This window comes from Podarcis erhardii, assembly GCF_964252035.2.
Source record: "Podarcis erhardii genome assembly, chromosome: 2".
NCBI lineage: Eukaryota > Metazoa > Chordata > Lepidosauria > Squamata > Lacertidae > Podarcis > Podarcis erhardii.
In genome coordinates, this window is record NC_138498.1 from 3,271,953 (window position 1) to 3,295,020 (window position 23,068).

At 45.2% G+C, this 23,068-nt stretch overlaps 1 protein-coding gene across 3 annotated transcripts in view; it reads left to right on the plus strand.

The window, feature by feature from the left end:
- TNS2 (tensin 2) overlaps positions 1-23,068 on the plus strand; it is a 123,413-nt gene that overhangs the window by 16,809 nt on the left and 83,536 nt on the right. The window contains exon 1 of one of the 3 annotated variants that reach the window (XM_081851668.1): positions 15,893-16,072. The exons of 1 other annotated variant lie outside the window; for it this stretch is intronic. In XM_081851668.1, the coding sequence (XP_081707794.1) occupies positions 16,034-16,072 (39 nt within the window). In that variant the 5' untranslated portion in view covers positions 15,893-16,033. Of the gene's footprint in view, positions 1-15,892; positions 16,073-23,068 lie in introns of those variants that run through there. One more of the 3 variants, XM_081851669.1, reaches the window with a different exon arrangement.

A 23,068-nucleotide genomic window follows, 5' to 3' on the forward strand; every position in this document is an offset into this window, starting at 1 on the left:
TTCCTGACCTGGCAAGATCTAAACAGGCAGGAGATCTTCGGTCATGATTCATGATAAATAGCCCAATGGCGTCATCAACTCCTTATGTGGTGGCAGCGGGAGGCAAATGCATTGTTGGGGATTGGTAGGAATGAGGGGTTAAAAATGAATGGTATTATAATGCCTTTATATATATCTATGGTGTGGGCACATCTGGAATGCTGCATGCAGTTCTGTTGTTGGTTTGCTGCATAGGCAACTTTTTACACGAGGCACCTCCTCCTGCCACGCCACACAGCAGGCAGGCATGCTTATCTGTGAGGTAGGAGGAGACAAAGGGTGCTTCAGGTCTCCTCTATTTTCAGGCGGGATTCAACCACTTCCCCACAAAACTGGACTTTTAACAGAAAGCGACAGGGAAACTGGAGTGGAAAGGGTGTGGCAACACTTGCTTTGAGGCAAAGTCATCCAAGCTGTCCACAAATAAATCAGGATGAATACTCAATAAACAGGTCATCTGGAAGCACCTGCAAAGAAACCCCCCCCTCAACCCTACATTGCCTCTATGTGTCCCTGCCACTTCCTTGCCCTTCTTTTTTATATATTAAAAATACCCTCTTTTTGGGTGTGGAGATCTGTCATCCCTAAACCTCTGACTGTTCTCATACCTACCTTCCCTCCCTTTTACTTCAAGGGATAGAGTTCCCTAAGAAAGCTGCCCTTTAAAAAATGGAAAACAAAAACCCCTGCAATTAATTAATTAATTAATTAATTAATTAATTGTGCCCGTCAATCAACCCAACGAACCAATCATAAATGATACTGACAGTGCAGCCAAACCACTTCAATTCTTCCTCTCCAGAGAGTTTAATCTCCCTCTTCTGGACAGAATTTTATAGGCGTAGCCAAAATATTGTCCTCTTGCCAGGATGAGACAGCATGGGGAGGTGGAGAGAGGCCCCAGCAGACCCATTTTTGCTGTTTAAAGCATGCGCCTGGCATGCAGTGCTTTTTTTTTCTAGAAAAGAGGTCAGAAACTCCCACTATTTTTGACGGACAACCCTAAGTTCTTGAGCTTTTTTTAGGGGGGAGCCAAAGCCAGGAGTGGGAGCCGTGCCACTAAACAGCTGCCAGTAAGCTACAAAGAGGTGAAAAAAGCCCTGTTGGCCCGTCACCACAGCATATGCACCAGCTCAGTATTGTGAAGGAAGAGGTAGCATTTTATTGCGAGTGGGGAGAACTTTGTTTTTTGGTTTTTTTAAAAATAAATTTTTATTAAATTTTTCCACCATAATAACACAAGCCACAAAGCAGAATAATACACAGAAACAGAAAAGGAAAAAAAGAAGAAGAAGAAAGAAAAGAAAAAAGGGGAGGGAGGGGGGAAAGGGGGGGACAATAAACAAATAAACAATAATAACAAACTTAATTCTTCACAAATCCAACTTTTTAAACATCTTGATTGACTTCCTCAAATCCCTCCCTTCTGAGTTTCCTTGTAATTTAAAAGTAACAGCTTTCCAATATCATTATTAAACTAAAACAATTTCCATTTATAGTCATCTTATTCACTTTTCTTGACATTCTGAATCCCATTTATTTAATTATAACTTAATTTGTCCTAGGCCTATTTGTTTCTTTCAAGTAATTTCTAATTTTTTATATTACAATATTTGTTCAAATAGTCCTTGAATTTCCTCCAGTCCTCTTGAAACTCATAGAATCATAGAATCATAGAATCCTAGAGTTGGAAGAGACCACAAGGGCCATCGAGTCCAACCCCCTGCCAAGCAGGAAACACCATCAGAGCACTCCTGACATATGGTTGTCAAGCCTCTGCTTAAAGACCTCCAAAGAAGGAGACTCCACCACACTCCTGGGCAGCAAATTCCACTGTCGAACAGCTCTCACTGTCAGGAAGTTCCTCCTAATGTTTAGGTGGAATCTTTTTTCTTGTAGTTTGGAACCATTGCTCCGTGTCCGCTTCTCTGGAGCAGCAGAAAACAACCTTTCTCCCTCCTCTATGTGACATCCTTTTATATATTTGAACATGGCTATCATATCACCCCTTAACCTCCTCTTCTCCAGGCTAACTCCTCTTCTTTCTGGTTGCGGATTCTTCCAGTCAGGTCAGCTAGCTCCGAAAAGTCCATCATCTTCATCTGCCAATCTTCCACTGTTGGTAGTTCTTGTGTTTTCCAATTTTTAGCAAGTAATATTCGAGCGGCCGTTGTGGCATACAAAAATAATTTAACATCTTTCTTGGGCAATTCTAAACCTGTTATTCCAAGGAGAAAGGCCTCTGGTTTCTTAATAAATGTATATTTCAACATTTTTTTCAGTTCATTATAAATCTTCTCCCAGAAGTCTTTCACCTTGGGACAAGTCCACCACATATGGAAAAAAGTACCTTCTTTTTCTTTACATTTCCAACAAAGATTATCATTTTTGTGATAAATCTTTGCTAATTTTACAGGGGTCAAGTACCATCTATACATCATCTTCATAATATTTTCCTGTAACATCGTACATGCAGTGAACTTAACCCCTTTCCTCCATAGCCTCTCCCAGTCCTCCATCATTATATTATGTCCCACATCCCTTGCCCAATCAATCATGACCGATTTAACTTGTTCATCCTTTGTATGCCACTCCAACAACAAACTGTACATTTTAGACATATTCTTATCATTAGTATCTAACAACTCCGTTTCCAATTTGGTTTTTTCTGTTGCAAAACCATTTCTCTTATCCATCTTATATAATTCATTAATTTGATAATATTGCAACCAATTCACTTTATCTTTAATTTGTTCAAATGGTTTAAATTTAAAACCTAACTGATTCTCTAACAACAAATCCGAATACCTCAACCATTTGTTTTCCATATTTAACTTTTTTGGGGCCTGTGCTTCCATTGGTGAAATCCATTTTGGTGTTTTTCTTACTAAGAGATCTTTGTATCTAGTCCATACATTGTATAATGCCTTTCTAATTACATGATTCTTTAAACCCCTGTGGGCCTTTACCTTGTCATACCATAGGTATGCATGCCATCCAAATCGATTATCCAGTCCCTCCAAGTCTAACACATCATCATGGTCAAAGGCCTGGAAACGATGCCTTATGAGGAACGGCTAAGAGAGCTGGGCATGTTTAGCCTGGAGAAGAGGAGGTTAAGGGGTGATATGATAGCCATGTTCAAATATATAAAAGGATGTCACATAGAGGAGGGAGAAAGGTTGTTTTCTGCTGCTCCAGAGAAACGGACACAGAGCAGTGGTTCCAAACTACAAGAAAGAAGATTCCACCTAAACATTAGGAGGAACTTCCTGACAGTAAGAGCTGTTCGACAGTGGAATTTGCTGCCAAGGAGTGTGGTGGAGTCTCCTTCTTTGGAGGTCTTTAAGCAGAGGCTTGACAACCATATGTCAGGAGTGTTCTGATGGTGTTTCCTGCTTGGCAGGGGGTTGGACTCAATGGCCCTTGTGGTCTCTTCCAACTCTATGATTCTATGATTCTATTATCATTCTCTAATTGAATCCAATCCTTGATCCAGCAGAATGCAGCAGCTTCAAAATATATCTTCAAATCTGGCAGGGAAAAGCCCCCTCTTTCTTTTATATCTGTAAGTAATTTATATTTAATTCTAGGTTATTTCCCCTGCCAGATAAATTTAGACAATACCTTCTGCCATTCTTTAAATCATTTGACATTATCGATGATTGGTAAAACTTGAAATAAGAACAATATCTTCGGCAATACATTCATCTTAACCACCGATATTCGGCCCATCAATGAGAGTTTTAGATTTGACCATACCTCAAGATCTCTCTTAATTTCATTCCATAATTTTTCATAGTTATCTTTGTAAAGATTCAAATTCTTTACCGATAAATTCACACCCAAATATTTAACTTTTTTCACCGAAACAAGGCCTGTCCTTTCAAAAAGGTTTTTTCTTTCCTCATTATCTAAGTTTTTTTTCTAAGACTTTGGTTTTGCTCTTGTTTAATTTAGATCCTGCATTTTATTGCAAGTGGGGAGAACTTTGTTACAGTGGTACCTCTAGTTACAAACTTAATTCGTTCCTGAGGTCCATTCTTAACCTGAAACTGTTCTTAACTAGAGCATAGCTGTCAACGTTTCCCTTTTTAAAAGGGAAATTCCCTTATTCCGAATAGGATTCCTCGCGAGAAAAGTTGACAGCATTGAACTAGAGGCGTACTTTCACTAATGGGGCCTCTTGCTGCCCTGCACCGCCGGCACATGATTTACGTTCCCATCCTGGGGCAAAGCTCTCAACTCGAGGTAACTCTTACAGGTTAGTGGAGTTTGTAACCTGAAGTGTTTGTAACTTGAGGTACCACTGTATTTGTATATATCTTTCTTCATCAACATTTCCCACCTAGCAATTTTCCCTACCTGAATAAGCATTCCCTCCAGGCCAGCCATGTACACATTAGTGACTTGAAACACATCAAGTTCATCCCTCCTTCCCCGGCTGTGTTTCACATCTCACTCTTATGTTGCTGTACAGTCCAGGAAGGGGGCGGGGGGGGGGATGGCTGCACATGTGCAATGACTGTCTCAAATGTACACACCTCAGCCTAACTTCCATTTCCAAACTGGATACAATGGTGTCGGGGGGGCAGGAGGCCAGGGCCCCAGATGCAGAATCTTGGGGGGCACTAACCATGTGCACGCAAGCACCCACCCATCAGCTGATGGGTGCTGGGTGACCGCAGCACCCGCCCCACTTCTGCCCGCCAGTTACAGGCGGGTGCCCATATGCTGGGTGGGGGCAGGGTGCGGAGGGTGAAAAGCAACCTCTGCGCCCCAGCAATGGCAGGGGCTTGGGGAGTGCAGAGGGTGCTCTTCACTCTCTGTGCTCCCATCCCTGCGCCCACCTGGCATGCAAGCGCCTGGCCGCCAGCTGTCGGGCTGGGGCTAGCGTGCAGGGCAGGAGCGGGGCACGGAGGGTGAAGAGCACCCTCCATGCCCACCCTGCCCCCGCCCCTGCCTGTCAACACCAGGGGCTCCCTCTGCACTCACCCAGTTTCCGCCACTGATGGGGGGGGGTAGGCGCTTGCGAGCCAGGCAGGGACAGGGCGCAGATAGAGTCAAAATGGTTTCAGGATTGCTCTCCTGTACTATTTCAGACATGTGGTTTATATACTTATGTATGTGTTTGCCTTGTAAATTTATGAACATTTAATTTATATATTTGAGATCTTTATTCTCATAACAATTGCATTTCCCCATTGGTTTGCAAAGTGCGGGATGAACAAATGACTAAAGGCCTCACAAGCAAATCAGGGTGAATGCAGAACTAATGTTGATTTTCATATAACTGTGCTGCTATAAAGAAAGCAGAATCAGTGAAGACCAGGCAGATTCCAACCACCATGTACACTTTGCATAAGCAAATCGGGATGAATGCTGGAGGTCATCTGGAGCAGGGGGGAACAGGGCAGTAAGACAAGCCCCACCAGATCAGACCAAAGGAACAGCTCAGTCAGTAGAGTATGAGGCTCTTGATCTCAGGTCAGGCATTGGGGGAAAGATTCCTGCATTGCAGGGGGTGGACTACATGACCCTCATGGTCCCTTCCAACTCTACAATTCTATGCTTCTAAGTCCAGCATCCTGCTGTCACAGGGGCCAACCAGATGCCCATGGGAAACCCACAACTCTAACCCCCAGCAACTGGAACTTGTGCATAGTTCCTGCGGTGCAGTTTCCACTCCCACCCTACTTACTTTTCCCCTTTCCGTTAAGAGGCCTGGGAAAGAAATAAATGACTGCCCCAAGCCCCTAGGAGCCATTGTCTGCTTGGGGGGTCCTGGAATCACACAGGGCTAGGAGACGTCTATGCTAGACAGTTGGAAGCTGCCAAAATATCCCCCCTTCCTCCTCCTTCTCCTATCACAAGGGAACAGCCAGAGGTTAACTCTCCATTCACCCAAATAGCTGTGTTAACCCTTTAGCAGCCAGCAGCATCCCCATCACCAGACTCTGTGCATTTAGTAAAAGGTTGTGGTTTAAGGATTAACTTCAGAGCTCTGAGGGTAAGAGCCAATTCAAATGTGGATTAAAATCTTCTTCAGCCACCACCAAAGATTAACTGGGAAGGGTAACAAGCAGAAAACATTGGGGCTCTTGATCTTTTGAAGTGCCCCCATAGAAATGTAAAGTATTGCACTTGGGCAAAAAAAATGAGAGGCACAAATACAAGATGGGTGACACCTGGTTTGAGAGCAGTACATGTGAAAAGGATCTAGGAGTCTTGGTTGACCACAAACTTGACATGAGCCAACAGTGTGACGCGGCAGCTAAAAAAGCCAATGCAATTCTGGGCTGCATCAATAGGAGTATTGCATCTAGATCAAGGGAAGTAATAGTGCCACTGTATTCTGCTCTGGTCAGACCTCACCTGGAGTACTGTGTCCAGTTCTGGGCACCACAGTTCAAGAAGGACACTGACAAACTGGAACATGTCCAGAGGAGGGCAACCAAAATGGTCAAAGGCCTGGAAACGATGCCTTATGAGGAACGGCTAAGGGAGCTGGGCATGTTTAGCCTGGAGAAGAGGAGGTTAAGGGGTGATATGATAGCCATGTTCAAATATATAAAAGGATGTCACATAGAGGAGGGAGAAAGGTTGTTTTCTGCTGCTCCAGAGAAGCGGACACAGAGCAATGGTTCCAAACTACAAGAAAAAAGATTCCACCTAAACATTAGGAAGAACTTCCTGACAGTGAGAGCTGTTCGACAGTGGAATTTGCTGCCCAGGAGTGTGGTGGAGTCTCCTTCTTTGGAGGTCTTTAAGCAGAGGCTTGACAACCATATGTCAGGAGTGCTCTGATGGTGTTTCCTGCTTGGCAGGGGGTTGGACTCGATGGCCCTTGTGGTCTCTTCCAACTCTATGATTCTATGATTCTATGATTCTATGATTCTATGATTCATAGCTAGCCGGCCACACAGAATTGATGCTCTCCTCTCTCTTCAAGAATGGACTTGAAGGTGGATTTCCCCTTCCACTCCATAACCACAGCCAGCAGAAGGTTTGCCTTAGGCCCAAATGGGCAGGGTGGCAACCCAATGGTCCGTTTAAATGAGAAGCTATTAGTTAGAGGAGAGTGGGAGGCAGAGGAGGGAGGGTGGGTGCAGGGAAAGACTTAATTCTGCCCTCCTCCAGCTTCCCTTCTCCAAGTTGCTCCCCCCCCCCCACTGCACAGTGGGAACATGGGCATAGCCAGGATTTATGTTAGGAGGGGCAGGCTTAACTAACTCAGCAGTGGCGTAGCGTGGGTTGTCAGCACCCGGGGCAAGGCAAGTAATTTGCGCCCCTAACCCGTGGATTTGCGCCCCCTAACCCTAACCCCCAGATGCTGTGCCCGGTGTGGCCGGCCCCCCCTGCACCCCCCACGCTACGCCACTGTAACTCAGTTAAGTATTTTTATTTATTTACTTGATCTTAGGGGAGCAGCTGCCCCTTTGGGCTACGCCCATGGGTGGGAAGTCCTTGGCAGGGCAGTTTGGAGGGGGGCGGAGCAGACAGGGGAAGAGTTAAGCACTCTTCCACTTCAGCCTCATGCAATGATTCCGCCCCCCTCCACACACACACCTAAGCAGCTTTCAAAGCATAAAAGGGAGATCTGGCTGCAGATAAAGAGATAATGGAAGATATCATTTCATCATTTCTCCCAAAATAGAAGTTCCTTCTGGCAAGCAGACCCACAACCAGTGTTGTGAATGACAGGGCGGAAGGCAGGGAGGTCAAGGGAGGTGGAGTCAGAGGCACTGACACTAACAGCAAACATAGTCTAATTCTATATATATATATAAAAATGTCTAGTAGTACCTTATAGACCAACTAAGTTTGTTTTGGTATAAGCTTTCGTGCAACTTCTTGGTCTATAAAGTGCTACTAGACAATTTTTAATTTTTAAAATTTTTATTTCAGTTGCGTCAGACCAACACAGCTACCTACCTGAATCTATTCTAGCTCTGTTCCCATCCACCTCCCTGCTGAACTCTACAAGTATGAAACTGAGGCTAAGCTGACAGGCAGTGTCAACCCCCACTCCCTGCCCGCCCCTGGTTGTTTGTAAGTAAAAGGGCTGGTGGGTGGGGGCTGTTTGAGGGCAGACTCAGGTTGGTGGGGCAGTGCCCCATTTGCCCTAGTGAACCTGATTCCACCGCCTTCAACCACATGCAGTCAAAAATGACAATATCAATACCAAAATCAACCAACAGAGGCAACAGAAACAGAATTGGGGGAAGTGGCCTCTGTCTCAGGGTTCCTCCAGATCAGGGGTCGGCAAACTAAGGCCCGCAGGCCCAATTGCCCTCTGGATCCGGCCTGTGAACGGTTCTGCAATCGCCGCTTGGATCGGCATGATAGCCCTTTTTTTAAAAAAAAAATTGGGCACCATTTTTTTGCAATTCCCCCCCCCCCTCACTGTGGTGGCGTCTTCTCCCTCCTCCCTCCCTCTTCCTGGCTTCTCCCCGCCCTGTGGAGGAAAGGGGCTGGGCTTTGATAGGAAGCCTCTCCCCATGGCCGTGCTGTGGGCTGGAGCTTGGCACACCTGATGGCCCCGCTCCTGGCACCCGGGGAAACTGGCCTGGAAAGAAGAGGTGCCACCACCACTGCCGACTCCCAATCACAGGCAGAGCGGTGGAGGAGGCAGGCAGGGGGAGGGGAGGGGCTTGGGGAGAGGGGGGAGAGAGAGAAGTCCCATCTGCCACGTGCGCAGTCCAGCCCGCCACTAGGTCTGGGGGATGGTGAACCGGTCCCCTCCAAAAAAGTTTGCTGACCCCTGCTCCAGATGACCCCGTTGTTAAACATTCATTCTGCTTTGCTCTCACAAAGCTTGCACTGTGGTTAGACAGTATCCAGTCTTTATTGAGCATTTGTTCTGATTTGTTTATGAGCCAATTCTATGACTGTGAGCATTCATCCTGATTTGCTTATGGGGCATTTATACATCTTCCCATTAATAATCCATACATTCCAAACTTTTCAATGCATTTCTGGTTTGTGCTTGAATCCTTCCTGCAAAATAGTGGCATGTATCAGGTCTTCTCAGACAGAAACAGCTCAACATTTCAAATTAACTGCTCAGTCCTATTGCTGGTCAGATAGCTTCTTAACACTACAGGATGGATAGCTGATGTTTCATCAGTGGGAGCTAATGACAGGCGATATTCTTTCTCAAGCTTTTTGAATGTGATGCTCTAGGAAAAGGGAATATTTTTGGTTCCACAGTGACAAATATTTATCAGGATCTGCCTTAAAAGCCAAATTTGACAGATGGGTGAGTTCACTCACCTGTCAATCATATGATGTCACAAATGATGCCAGGGGATTTGGTGCTTTGAAGTCCCAAAGTTGGGACTTCAAAGCAGCAGCACACTTAGCAGTGGGTTCAGGTGCAAAAGATCCATGTATCCCTAGACCAAACAGGATCACTATCAGTGAGATAAAAACCAATTTTGAATATATGGGACAACTAATAATTAGGCTTAAATTAGGAAATGCAGTAAAGATATTACTAATATAAGCAATTTGATGGCAAATCAATATAAGAAAGGGGGAGGGAGGTCAAAATGGAGTATTGAAATCTGATGTAAAACAATATCTTTTTTGCTTGATTTAAAATGGAAAATGATAAATAAAATTAAACAAACAGGATCACTATCCCTTCACATCTATCAATACAGGGGCAGGGCATAATCTTGCTTAGTGCTGAGCTCCTGCTTTGTGCAGCACTTGAAGGACTTCTGACAGATTGCAGGGTGCCTTCGAAGTTGCTCAAGGGGGCTCTGGAGAACCTCTGCCTTTGGGCCATGCGCTGCCCTTAACATGTATGGCATCAGGTGTAAGGTGGTTGGGCGTAGCTTGGCCAGATGGTCTCATGGGCCAAATGGGGAAGGCTGGCAGGTCAAGACTGAGAGGCTGATGATTTTGCAGGGACTGGTTAGCGGCTTAAATCTGTGAATGTTTGTAACAGTTTTTGGCAGTTCCTTACAGTGCCTCTTGTGGTTGGTGGCGGCTGTGTGTGGTGTTGTGGTTTTTATCCCAGTTTGCCACTGTACTGTCATTTGCTGCTTGTGCACTACATGCTGAGTTTATGGCCGATCAAGCTTCATTCTGGATGTGGGAACCTGCACATAGCTACTGTTTGGTAGATACTGGGGGTGGTGTGTAGCCTTTGTAACAATACATTACACTGATGATGCTGTTATAAGACTTTCTATTCTCAATGCCCAAGACTGGAGAGTAGAAAGCGGGGGAGCTGTCTATATATTTGTGCTCCCATGTTTTAGTGCAAAACCAGCATGATATCACTACATCTTATTTTTTAAAGAAGCAGACTCCAGCTATAAGGAAGGATGCAACCCCAGACACCACCTACTAATGATCTTCCATCACCCCCACTGCCTGAACCAGTAATGCATTTCCACTCCAAAGCTATTGTGTTCATCATTGCAGAAATGGCGACAAAGCTGGGTGGCAAATACTGTGCAATGCAGCAGCCTGGTAGTATTGTCATCTGGATAATAACTGAGTTGGAGAAATGATAGGCATTCCAGAGAAGACAGCTAGCACGGAAAAAGCGTTCTCTTCCAGCGTCATTTATTCCCAGTGCAGTTTGGTACCTGGCCAGAAGGTGGCGCGCTCTGATTTCCACAAAGGCATTCATGATCTCTCCACAGCAGCTGTGAGAGGATTCCCTGCCCCCCCCCCCCCTTTGGCCATGTTCAACACTAGAAGTTAATTGAGATGAATAGACTCAATATACACTGCTATTTGAGAGGGGCGTTTGTGAAGAAGGGGCAGTATTCTTTCTGTTATAAGCAAATGAAGAGAGCGCTGTACTCTTCACCTAGGAGAATGTAACAAAAACATGGAATTTATTGTATCATGGAATAGACCAGTGATGGCGAACCTTTCAGAGACCAAGTGCCCAAACTGCAACCCAAAACCCACTTATTTATCGCAAAGTGCCAACACGGCAATTTAACCTGTATATCTCATTTTTTCTGTGTGTTTCACGTTTCTTCTTTAGGACTGCTGTTGTAATAAATAATCCCTCATAAAAGTTATTGCATTACATTCTTCATTAAATTATCTTTTCATTGATATGTAATTTCAGTGCTTTTTTTCTAAAAAAAAATGTTTAGGGGTACTCTCATTTTGAGTCAAGAAAATCACCACCAGGGGGAAATAAATACAGTTCAAATTGGGAAAAATAAATATAGTGAAATTCTTCTCCCGTTAAATTCACAAAATATTTAGGGGTATGCGTCCCCCTGTGTCCCCACAGGAAAAAAGCACTGGTATTACTCCCAAACAAAGTGGTGTAATGGGCCATCACATCTCAGAAATACATTTTTTCCAGAAGGTTCCATAATTTTGGCCGCTCGTGTACACTGGAGGGCTGTACTGAGAGCCACCCTCTTCCAATTTTTAATTTGAGATAGTAATGATTGTCTGCATGCGCACATACAAATAAATATAAATAAATAAACCCAGCGAGATGGACGGGGTATAAATATTATTATTATTATTATTATTATTATTACTATTATTATTATTATTATTATTATTATTATTATTATTATTATATTTTGCCGTTTCTTTGGCTGCCGTTTGAGCGCAGCCTCCACGGAATGAATTTCTCTGTTGGCTTCCGTGGGAAGCCCAGCAAACATGCAAACCCAGCAGCCCAGTCTTAGGTTGGCGTCTTTATACGCTTACTGACCTGGGAGTTAAGCCCTGCTGAACTCAAGGCGGCTTACTCCAGAGTAGGAAAAACAGACTGGCAGGAGGCCCTGGCGCATCAAAAGTCATGCCTGCTCAGCCCCTCGCTCGCCCCCCAGGCCCTGGTGCCGCTGGCTTTGGACAGCACACGAGACCCCTCCTCTCCTCCTCCCTCCCCCCCCTCCTGCTGGGGCGATGGCGCACGTGCCCACTGTTATGTACTGAAGTTCTCACCCTGGGCCAGCAGGGGGATACTGTAGATAGTTCAGGTCCACATATGCAAATAAGGGATCGAAAGTGACGTTCAGCGATTGGATAGTTACAGAAAATGGTTACTGTTGTATTCTAGTGGAGCTCTATATAAGCAGGCTGGCTGAACCCTTCAGTTCAGTTCTGGCCTGTAAATAAAAAGGAGCTGTTTGAAGAATCGCTGTCGTCTGATATGTTCACCCACAACCTAACACCCACAGAGAGGACTCGGAGTGCCCTCTCTGGCATGTGTGCCATAGGTTCGCCACCACTGGTATGGACACATGATTTGGGTTTTTTCATGCATCATAATGGAATTGTAGAATATCCACACCAGAAATTGGCACTGGGAACAAAATTCAGCATCTTGGGAATCTAGTTTGATTTTAAATGAAAAAAGTTTCTGGTCTTTATTGAATTTGTCATAAATTTGTAGTGAAACCTGAAGGCAGAGCAGTAGTAGGAGAAGATTATTAACATTTTCAGTGGTCAGGGTAAGGCTTAAGGGCCACGTGTAGCTCATTGCACCTCTGCATGACTAATTATTCAAAGCAATCAAGTGCCTGCAAATGTGCTTATGCCACAAAATTCTGCAGGCTTCAGTAATTGTCTTTCCTTGACACACAATTTCAATTTCTTTTTGAAGACCTTGTTAAACATAGGGGAAGTTTTTAATTCAGTTAATAACCGACACTATGTGTGAGAGAAGTCCTGTAACTATGTTAAACAAACCCTCCCTTGCTCCTATTTCTTTATCAGCAGAAGGTAGTTTAAAGAAAAAATAAAACCCCACTATATTTATATAATAACTAATCCCCTCCAAGTGATTTGAAAGCACATTAGAAAGCCAACATCACACCGCTAAAATGAGCCGGATTTTGTTTCTCAACAAGAGAAACAGCAGCATAACATCTTTGTTTACCTTTGTGCTATGAAAAGCCTCCTTGTCTAATGCCTGCAGATCAGGATGCTGTTAGAGGCACCAGAGCAGGCTGGGCTTGTTCTTTCTATCAGGTGGCAATACTACAGGTAAAGGAAGAAGGGAGGAAAAACTCAGCACTCCAGTCTATCTGGGAGCCCCAATGTGAATGGATACTCCCAGTGGTTAGTGACTGATGTTGAAAAGAAAGCACTCTGCACCCACTCCTAAGAAGAGCTCTGCTGGATCCGGCCAGTGGCCCATCTAGTCCAGCATCCAGTCCGGTTCTCACAGCGGCCAAGCAGGTACCCCAGTGGGAAACCCACAAGCAGCAGCTGAGCGCAAGAGCACTCTCCCCACTCAGAAACCCTTCCGTCCATTCATATTGAGCCATGATGCTGAAACTGAAAGCAGTCCCTAGAACCATTCCCTGGTCCAAATGAAGCCATGGTGTCCCTTTAAAAGCAAAAAAAAATTGAGCTGGCATGCTGGTCACTATAAGAACGCAGTATATGAGCATAGAAAGTCAACAAGATGAGCAAGGCCAGAGGCAACTTTCTCTTAAGCCCTGCAGTTGGGAACAGTTGTTGACAAGAGCTGTGACTTAGCCTTCTCCTTCCTGACAGGGCTCAGGCCTTCAGCTTCCTGGTTCAGCTGGTTCTGGACTAAGGATTCAGGAAAGGAGGGGAGGACTCTGCCAAGGGCCAGAGCCCAGGGGAGGAAAGGGTGTGGGTCTCCCGAGTGCTATCAGCACTTCCTTTGCCTGAGGACAAGAGGCCAGGCTGAGGATTGGAAGGCCACTAGGGAGTCATCGTAAGCGCTAGGCATGTTGCACTCGTAGTGCAGGACTGAAGGGTCCACATCTGTCGAGGCGGCAGAGAATTCAATGCAGGTAGATAGGAGATGGGTGGGAAAGGACTTGTTCATTCACAAATACAAATAGAGCAGACAGGAGAGAGAGAAAGAGAGACCTGTTAGACACAGGGCTGTGTACATACCAGATATTTAAAGTGCATTCAAAGCACCTACATACCCACACCAAGAATCCTGGAAGTTGTAGATCGCCCCTCATAGTGCTATAGTTCCCATCATCCTTAATAAACTTCAGTTCCCAGGATTCTTTGGAGGGGGTGTTTTAGAAGTTAGCTAAATCCAGGATCTGATTAAAAGCTGCTGAGGCTGTGCACCAGTGATTATTTGGGGGAGACCTTAACGTATGCTGTAAAACCTTTCAGTTTTGTGGAATTTTAATGGGCCCAACCCGGACTTCTGCTACTTTTAAAAAAACACCAAGACCATTGCTCAAGGCTGGCTGGCTGGCAGGCTACAGAATACCACAGGGAGGCTACTTTTAAGTTGCCCTGGGAGGCTCCATTTTAGCACAAGGGAAGCTGTTCAGTGTGCAATTACTCACTGTGCAGCAGGAGAAATTTTCCGTATGTCAGCACCAAAGTCCCCAAACATAGACCATGGCAACCCTGGCGGGGTCCATTAAAATACTCCATGGATGTGCCACACTTCTTTGGATGCTGTTGAATTTTTTTTGTTTTTTAAATGGAACCTAGAAAGCTGTATTATATTGTGTTTGGCCATTGCTCCATCCAGCCCAGTATTGTCTACACAGACTGGCAGAAGCTCTCCCAGATTCAAAAGCAGGCAGTTTTTATTGTAGCAAGGGGTTGGCATGCCCTCTGTACTGAAAACTGAACCTTTTGCACTAATGTTATCCAAACTGCCCAGAAAACCAAATCGTTCATCCTGTATAGATTTGACAGACTAGCATCTATTTGATAGTTTTGGACAACCTCTTCAGCTTTTGCTCATCGGGGATCACTGAAGCTTTGCCTCTGACCAACAGAAATTTATCTCTCTTCCCCAGCTCCCTAGCTTCTGAAATTTCAGTGGGTGTTGCTTATATACTTTTGAAGTCCCCCCCTTTTTGCAGCAGTAAGGGCCACAATCTTACTTTTATTTTTAAAAAGTGAATGGGTGTGGGACAGAGGGAGATTCTTAGGATGCTGAATGGAATGTACAGCCCTTGTACTCAAGTGTTGGGGGCATATGGAGGAAGTGTTGACTGGTGTATAGAATCATAAAATTATAGAATCATAGGACTGTAGAGTTGGGAGGGACTACAAAGGTCATCTGGTCCAGCAGTGAGTTTGGAAAGTCCTTGTTTGCTGGAGAACAAGCCTGTTCCTAAGTAAGTCCTGCTATGGTCAACAGAGTTGACTCCCAGGTCACAGCAGATTTTAGCCAAAATCTAGGATGTCCATCCAGCAGCCCATGAATTGCCTCTAATATACCAGTGTTTAGTCTGCCACCAATCTGAAAGTGTTTTGGGCCCACTCTGCTTCAGAAGCTAGCAGGCCTGTCCTAAATTATAACCATGTAGGCAATCTCCCCAACCTGGCCCCCACGTGGGTTAAATTGACTGGGAGCTTAGATCCTACCAAAGCCACTTAAAAAATAACGATCAAGGTTCAGCCTTGAAATGAGCAAGCAAAGTAATAAAAATGCAGAGTGTTTTGCAGAATGTATGAAGTGCCTTTTCCTTCTACACTGAACAAGCCCAATCAGACCCACCCATCCGGGATAAAGCAGTTAGAGAAGAGTGATTTCCAGACATGGTCAGCCCCCTTCCACCCCCAGACCCTTCTGCTTGGTTAACGGAATCGGCATGGTTCATCTGTGCGTTATATGGGCCGTTGCTACACTGAGTGACCCAGGGCGATCAACTCTCCCTGCTTTCTGCAGCAGCTGTTGACTCGCAGAACTGATTTCCCACTCTTTCTTCCTCTCTCCCCTCCCTTTCGACGAGATTTCATACTTTCAGCAGGAAACGCAGTTTGGGGGTGGTCATCACTCCCTGCATTAGGAGGGTAGGGAAAAGGGGCTGGGAAAAATCTCAGAGAGAGAGGGAGGGAGGGAGAAAGGAAGGGAGGGAGGGAAGAGAGAAAAGGGAGGGTGTGTTTCTGCTCAGGCTCAAGAGACACTCAGGTTTCTTTACTGCGAGGAAGTTTGCAGCTCCCTTCTCTCTCAGTAAGAATCGGGCAGAGGGCTTTTAGATGGAGGCCAGCTCAGGGGCTGCCACCAGTTTTGCAGCGCATTGAGATGCCAGCCCCAAATCAGACACCATCAGAATCCATGAAGGTAAGCTGGGAACTTTCCCCTTTCCCTTTCCTTACTGCTTGTGACACCGGGTTAGGGGGAGCAGCTTCTTGCAAATGGGCTCCAATGGCTGGAAACACAATTTTCTCCCAATTTTTTAAGGCTGTGGCGGAGAAACAGGACTGCTCCGAGAGTGGGGGCCTGGATGGACCAAATGGGCTTCAAAGGCAGCCACAGGAAAGGGGAAGAGGGGAGCTTTGATGGGATGCTGGCCTTTGATGGGTTGCTAGGCAGCTTGGAGATGTGGCTTTTGAAGGATGGCTTGTAATATTTTACAAACAAAATATGCTTTATCTACCTTATATGGGTCTGCAGGGGGCTAGCAGCTCATTTCACTTTACAAAAAAGCCCATGCAGAAGCCAGTGCTTTAAATGTGAGTATGTAAAAGCAGCCCTGCTGGATCAAACCACGAATCTGCTTAATCCAGAATCCTGATTCTAACAGTGGCCAGCCAGGAAGCACATGAGCAGGCCAGAAAGGCAACAGTCTCTCCCCCACGCCCGCCGCCCATGTTGGTTTTGCCCCCAATGTCTGATGTTCAGAACATGGAAATTTCACTTATTAGCTGTCCATGGCTAACAACCTGGGATGCACCTATGAGTAAGATGGGAGTGGGTGGAGCTCAGCCTTGGCGAGGGAAGGCAGCCCTCTGAGCTTTTCTGTCTAGCCCTCTGGGCCACATGCTCTTTCCCTGGGCTCCTCTCCCAGGCAGCTCCCCTCCCCAAGCCTATTCTGCACCCTCATGGAGTGCTTTTTGACTGGGAAGCGTCCACAAACTCTGCTTGCCTGGATGGAGAGGGGTGTGTACTCGGAAACCTCTGACTTTCGTGTGGCTGGAAGGTACAGTGGTACCTCAGGTTAAGAACTTAATTCGTTCCAGGGGTCCGTTCTTCACCTGAAACTGTTCTTAACCTGAGGTACCACTTTAGCTAATGGGGCCTCCTCCTGCTGCTGCCGCCGCCACGCGATTTCTGTTCTCACCCTGAAGCAAAGTTCTTAACCCAAGGTACTATTTCTGGGTTAGTGGAGTCTGTAACCTGAAGTGTCTGTAACCTGAAGCATCTGTAACCCGAGGTACCACTGTAGTCACAACCGTTGCTCGGCCCACTTTCTCCTCTGGCCCCTCCCACCACAGGCATGTACTTCCCTAAGCCAAGGCTGCCCATGTGGAAATGGGGCTGATAAAGGTTCCCCAACCCCCTTTAAAAAACTGTAAGATGATAAAGGGGAACAAAGTGTGAAATAATTTGTAACCATCAGTATTTGGCAAATGACTAAGCTGGGCTATGTTTGTGTGTCTCCCCATGATAGGGGATTTCCCAGTTCCCAAAATATTGTACCAGATTAGCTTTCCCCCCCTCCCCCCCCTTTTTTTAAAATGATATTTATTAGAAGTTTCAAAAATTACAGAGAAAGAAAAAAGAAGAAAGCAACAACAACAAAAGAAAATTTTCAAAGCATATATAACAATACTTAAAAGAGGGGAAAAAGAGAAAAAAAAACATAAAAATCAATACAACAATAACAATAAAAACACAATATTCCATATCTTTATCTTTCATTAACTTGTTTCATCGACCTCCTCACACCTTCCTTTTTGTATTCTAGTTTAGTTATTTATTTCAGCAAATTCTTTCCATCCTTCTCAAATTTTTTTAAAACAGTTTGTCTTAACAGTCTAACCTATTAATTAACTCAGCAAATCCTTTCCATCTTTCACTATATTCTGTCATTCAGTTTACCTTAGTTTATTTTAACCTTATCTTCCCAAAAATACCTTAAGACTTAAAACTTAATATTTATTTATACATAATTCCTTATAACATTTCTGCTAAAGCCAAATATTTTCATTCCAACATTTTTCCTAATGCTCATTAATTTTACACTAATTCCCAAAATAATTTTTTAAAAGTTTTCTTCCAATCTTCCTCCAGCGTCTCTTCTTCCTGGTCTCGGGTTATGTCAGTCCTTACTGTCCATTCCATCTAGTCCATCAACCTGGTAATCTTATATCTGAGGCTCTTAAGTCTTTTCCATGTCCCTTCTGCAGGTCTTCTTCTTGTTTGTACTTGCACTTTATCTTGTCTTTTGTAGATCTCTTTCTTAATTTCTTTCCTTTCTCATTGAGGAGTAGGTCTCGGGGATGTTCCAACTCAACATATCTCCATCTCTCCTCAGCAGATCGGCCCATTCCCCACAGTCCCATTCCCCACAGTCAACAGAAAATATTTGAAAGCATGTTTCAAAGTCCCTCCAAACTTAAGGGGCCCCACAACTCCAGACCCCCCCTGGCCCACTTCAAATTCAGCCTTCAACAACAATAGCTTATGCTCCTGTAGGGGCATGGGCCTCTCCATTTGTGTTGCTTGAGGTTCAACAGCAGCCTCCTCCATTATCTTCTGCGTTTGCATTTGCTCTATCAAAACAGCTTCCTGAGTTGGCTCCTGGATGGTTTCTGTATACATATTCACTGTTTCTCCAAAGTTTCTGACTGCAACAGTCATCAAATCCATCTTCTCATGCATCTGCTCCAACAAAGCGCTTGTCTTGCAAAAAGCAAGCACCAAAACTTCTTCCAAACACATTTTTGTTCAAGGTCACAGTCTGATCCCACGATCCTAATCTCCACAGCTGTAGAATCCCCAGAACGACTCCAGCAACAATTTAACAAGCTCCCTCTAAAGGAGGCAATTTCTATTTGTATCCATCTTTTAAAAGCAGATCCAACAAAGAAAAATTACTTTCATTTTTCGGGTTTTTTGTTTCTTTTAAATGCAAAAGGCAACATTGGAATCAATTTGTTTCTCTTCTTCAACTAACTGTCAAAAGATGTTCCATTCACAGTCAATGAACTTCACCAAAAATCTCCGTCTCTGACACCCCGTTCCCAGGTTTGAGACGGTGGAAATTTATCTTTCTTTACTCTCTCTCCTGCAGGCTTGAACAGTCAAATTTCCCCTCTTTACTCCTGCTTCCAAGAGGGGTTTAGATGATCAAAACAGGAGGAATTTAAAACCTTTATGTACAACTTTCCAGACTTTGGCTTGCACGATTTTTGCTTCAGACTATTTACAAAAGCGGAAGGCGGACTTCCTGTTTAGGACCTTCCCACTGAGTGCCAAATTAAAGTGTTTCTTAGCCCAATTTTCCATTCTACTCACGGGTACTTGTTTAGAGTCCAATTGTCCCCAGGAAAAAGTCAGCGCTCTCCGGCAACGGCTGTGCGGCTTCACTCCATAAAAATAGCGGTCGATTCAAAACACCGCGCCGCTCACCCCACATTGCTTCAGGTCCCCGAAAAAGGGGTTTCCTTGCATGTAGGGTGTCAGCCGAATCCCACGTTCCCAGGCTTCCTCCGCCTGGGATTTTTAAAGGGTCTCCACCTTCGCCACGGCGGCAAGACCCAATTTTTGCGGAGCGGGTTCCTCTGGATCAGAGGAATTCCGCCATTGCCGATGGCGCTAACCCGGAAGTCCAGATTAGCTGCCACTAAGGGAGGATCCAACATCCAGTGCAATTTTGACACTTTAAGAGGGCTGCCAACTGAACATGGCCTTGGGTAGGGCGCCAGTGGCTGTGCACATGCTATACATTTAAAGCACATGCCCCCCCACAAAGCATCATGGGAACTGTACCAGTCACAGACTACAATTCCTGGATTCTTGGCAGGGAGGAGCTCCCTATATCAGCCATGTATTTTTGCCCTGTACAGTGGTACCTCAGGTTACAAACATCTTGGGTTACAGACTCCACTAACCCGGAAGTAGTACCTCAGGTTAAGAACTTTGCCCCAGGATGAGAACAGAAATCATGCGGCGGCAGCGGGAGGCCCCATTAGCTAAAGTGGTGCTTCAGGTTAAGAACGGTTTCAGGTTAAGAACGGACCTCTGGAATCAATTAAGTTCTTAACCCGAGGTACCACTGTATATGGCCAGAATTGCGAGGGGTTGCTTGTAACTTTAGTCTTTGCTGAATACTGATCTGAACCATCCAGGAGACGGCATTGCTTAAGACGCCAACAAGAATGTGTGTCTTGCATCACAATAAATTGATCCTACTGATCAAATAACGGTGCATATTTATTGAGTTGTTGCCTCCTGCTTCATTAGGAAAGACAGTTTACAAAGTCCTGAGCTGCAGCCACCAGTCTTGGCTTGTATGATGGGAAGGGAACAGCTTTCACTGTTCAGTCCCCCTATGAAGCTATATCATTTCCTTCTTGCCTCAGCAGATATGCTGAAACCCAAGCTGGTCTAGTTTCACTTTTGTTTAAAATGGTATTATTATTTTTTAAATGATATGACTATTTAGCAGCCCTGTTTGTGTAAGAGTGGCACCATGTTGCTGTTTTTGTATCTCTCTACCAAGAATTTTTAAAAAGGTGGTTCCCAAGATTCTCTCGCACTCCAACATGTCCAAGAAACAAAACTCATACGGGTGACGGAGCCACGCTAAGTAGGTAGTCTAGGCAGATCCACATCATGTGTTTGAAGCACATCCCCCAAAGAATTCTGGGGACTGTAGGGTGCTGGGAATTGTAGTTGTGAAAGGGGGAAACTATAGTCCCAAACTTTTTGGGGAGAAATTGTGTGCTTAAGCATTTGTTGTGAATTAGCCTCTACTAGGCTTGATCCTCACATAGTTGTAGTTTTGTCCCCAGCTTTGTTATGAATGAATTTGTTCCTCTGTTATCACAATATCCTGTCTGCAGAAGCTAGGCCACTCCAGGCTGGAGGTAGCGGATGGACTTGCAATACATTGCCCCAAGTACACACCATCACTTTCTGACATATAAATGATTGGCTGCCATGCTCTCTTTGATGTGCTTGCATGACAGTATCACCATGAGAGCAAACCCTGCCATCCACCCCTGACAGTGGGAAGCCTGGATCTCATGGCACGGGACCCTCCCAAGGGGTGCTGTTCAGTGGAGGTGTATACAATTATGCATGGTGGGGAGATGTGGATATAAAAGGTTGCCCCCCCCCCCTTGTATTTCTAGAACTCGGGGACATCCACTGAAGCTGAAAGGTTGGAAAATTCAGGGCAGACAAAATTAAGCACTTTTTCACGCACCTTGTACTTAAACTATGGAACTTTCTCCCCGAAAGAAGTGCTGTACTGATTGCACCAACTTGAATGGCTTTAAAAGAGGATTAGACAAATCCATGGAAGAAAAGGCTATCAGTGGCTACTAGCCGTGCTGGCATGCTCTACTTCCACTGTCAGAGCCTGTAGGCCTCTGAATACCAGTTGCTGGGAACTGCATAAGGGGAGAGGACTGTGGCTTGTGGGTTTCCTGCAGACATCTGGTTGGCCTCTGTGAGAACAGGATACTGGACTAGATGGGCCTTTGCCCTAATCCAGGAGTACTCTTCCTACGCTCTTATGTGTCTGAGTATACATACCCTGCAAACATCCTTGAAAAACTGGGACATCTCATTTCCCCCTACAGATGGGTAGCCGTGTTGGTCTGCCATAGTCAAAACAAAATAAAAAAATTCCTTCCAGTAGCACCTTAAAGACCAACTAAGTTAGTTCTAGGTATGAGTGTCCTAGAACTAACCTAGAACTAACTTAGTTGGTCTTTAAGGTGCTACTGGAAGGAATTTTTTTATTTCATTTCCCCCTGCGAGAGCATGGCAGCCATTTTGGGCACTGTGATATCATGCAATTGTGATAAGCGCTTTTGGGGGGCTGTGATCTTGTGCGGCACCCCAAACACGTGTTTTTGGGTGCTGTGAGGGCATGGCCCCCCAAAAAGTGTGTCTTTGGAGCACAGATGAGAAGAAGCACGTTCCGGTTTTAAGACGCAACGTGTTGGAGGGTATGAGTATATAGTACATTTCACCCCCAAAAAGGTCCTGTCTCTGTACCACATTGCAATGGTGGGTATTTTGTTACTGATCTCTCTCACAGAGAGAGACACAGACAGTGCCAGCTGCTGGCTTCTGTCACTTAATCACGCTGAACTTAAATGTGTGTGCATTTTCAGCATAACCAAATCCACCGATAAGCCAGTGTGTGGCAGAAGAGGCAGCCAGCCAGGCCAAGTGGGCCCACTGCTTGCTTTCTCGCCTCAGTGGCGCTTTGGCTTGTAACAACTTTGCCCCCACAGCTGCCGCTCACAGGCCGTGGCTGACTCATCTCCATCTCTCTGACCTGGCAAGGCCAAGCTAAGAGTAGCAACCGAGTCTCTGGCTCACTGCTTTTGGCCTGCTCACCTGGTCGGTTTGCCCTCCCCAGCTGTCAAATAATTAGATGTGCTTTTTATTAGCTCTGAGTAATCCCTAAAACACTCCTTAAAAATGGGAGGAATGCTTTACAATCCTTTTATAGTGGGTGGCTAATAACACTTTCATTTGAGGGCAGCAGGGAGATGGTGAGTAGACTCAAGCGGATCCTGGCATTAATGGTTGGGTAAAAGTTGTAAGCGGTGGTTGTGTATATCAGGGCAGGCAGAAGGCCAGTTGGGATCTGATAGAGATCTACTGATAGATCTCTGGGTGATTTGTAGTAGATCAGCAAGAGGTTTTGACTCCCAGTTGCTTCACAGTCGTAGCAACGAAATGATGTTTTCCCCACCTAATTTATGCTGCTGAAATGAAGACAACTAACTTGTCGCAGACTTTTCTGCAGTGGTGTAGCGTGGGTTGTCAGCACCCGGGGCAAGGCAAGTAATTTGCACCCCCTAACCCGTGGATTTGCGCCCCTTAACCCGTGGATTTGCGCCCCCTAACCCTCCAGATGTTGCGCCCGGTGTGGCCGGCCCCCCCTGCACCCCCCACACTACGCCACTGCTTTTCTGCAATGGGATAGTGAGCTGCTTGGTTCAGTTTTGGTGCTGAAGACAAATCTCTAGACTCAGACTATGCTGAGAGGCCACCCTGTTTTTCAATTCTAACTGTAATGTCATTTGTACTGGGCTCTCATTAGTAGAGATTGAGGTTCTATTAAAAATAGGGCTGATCCAACAA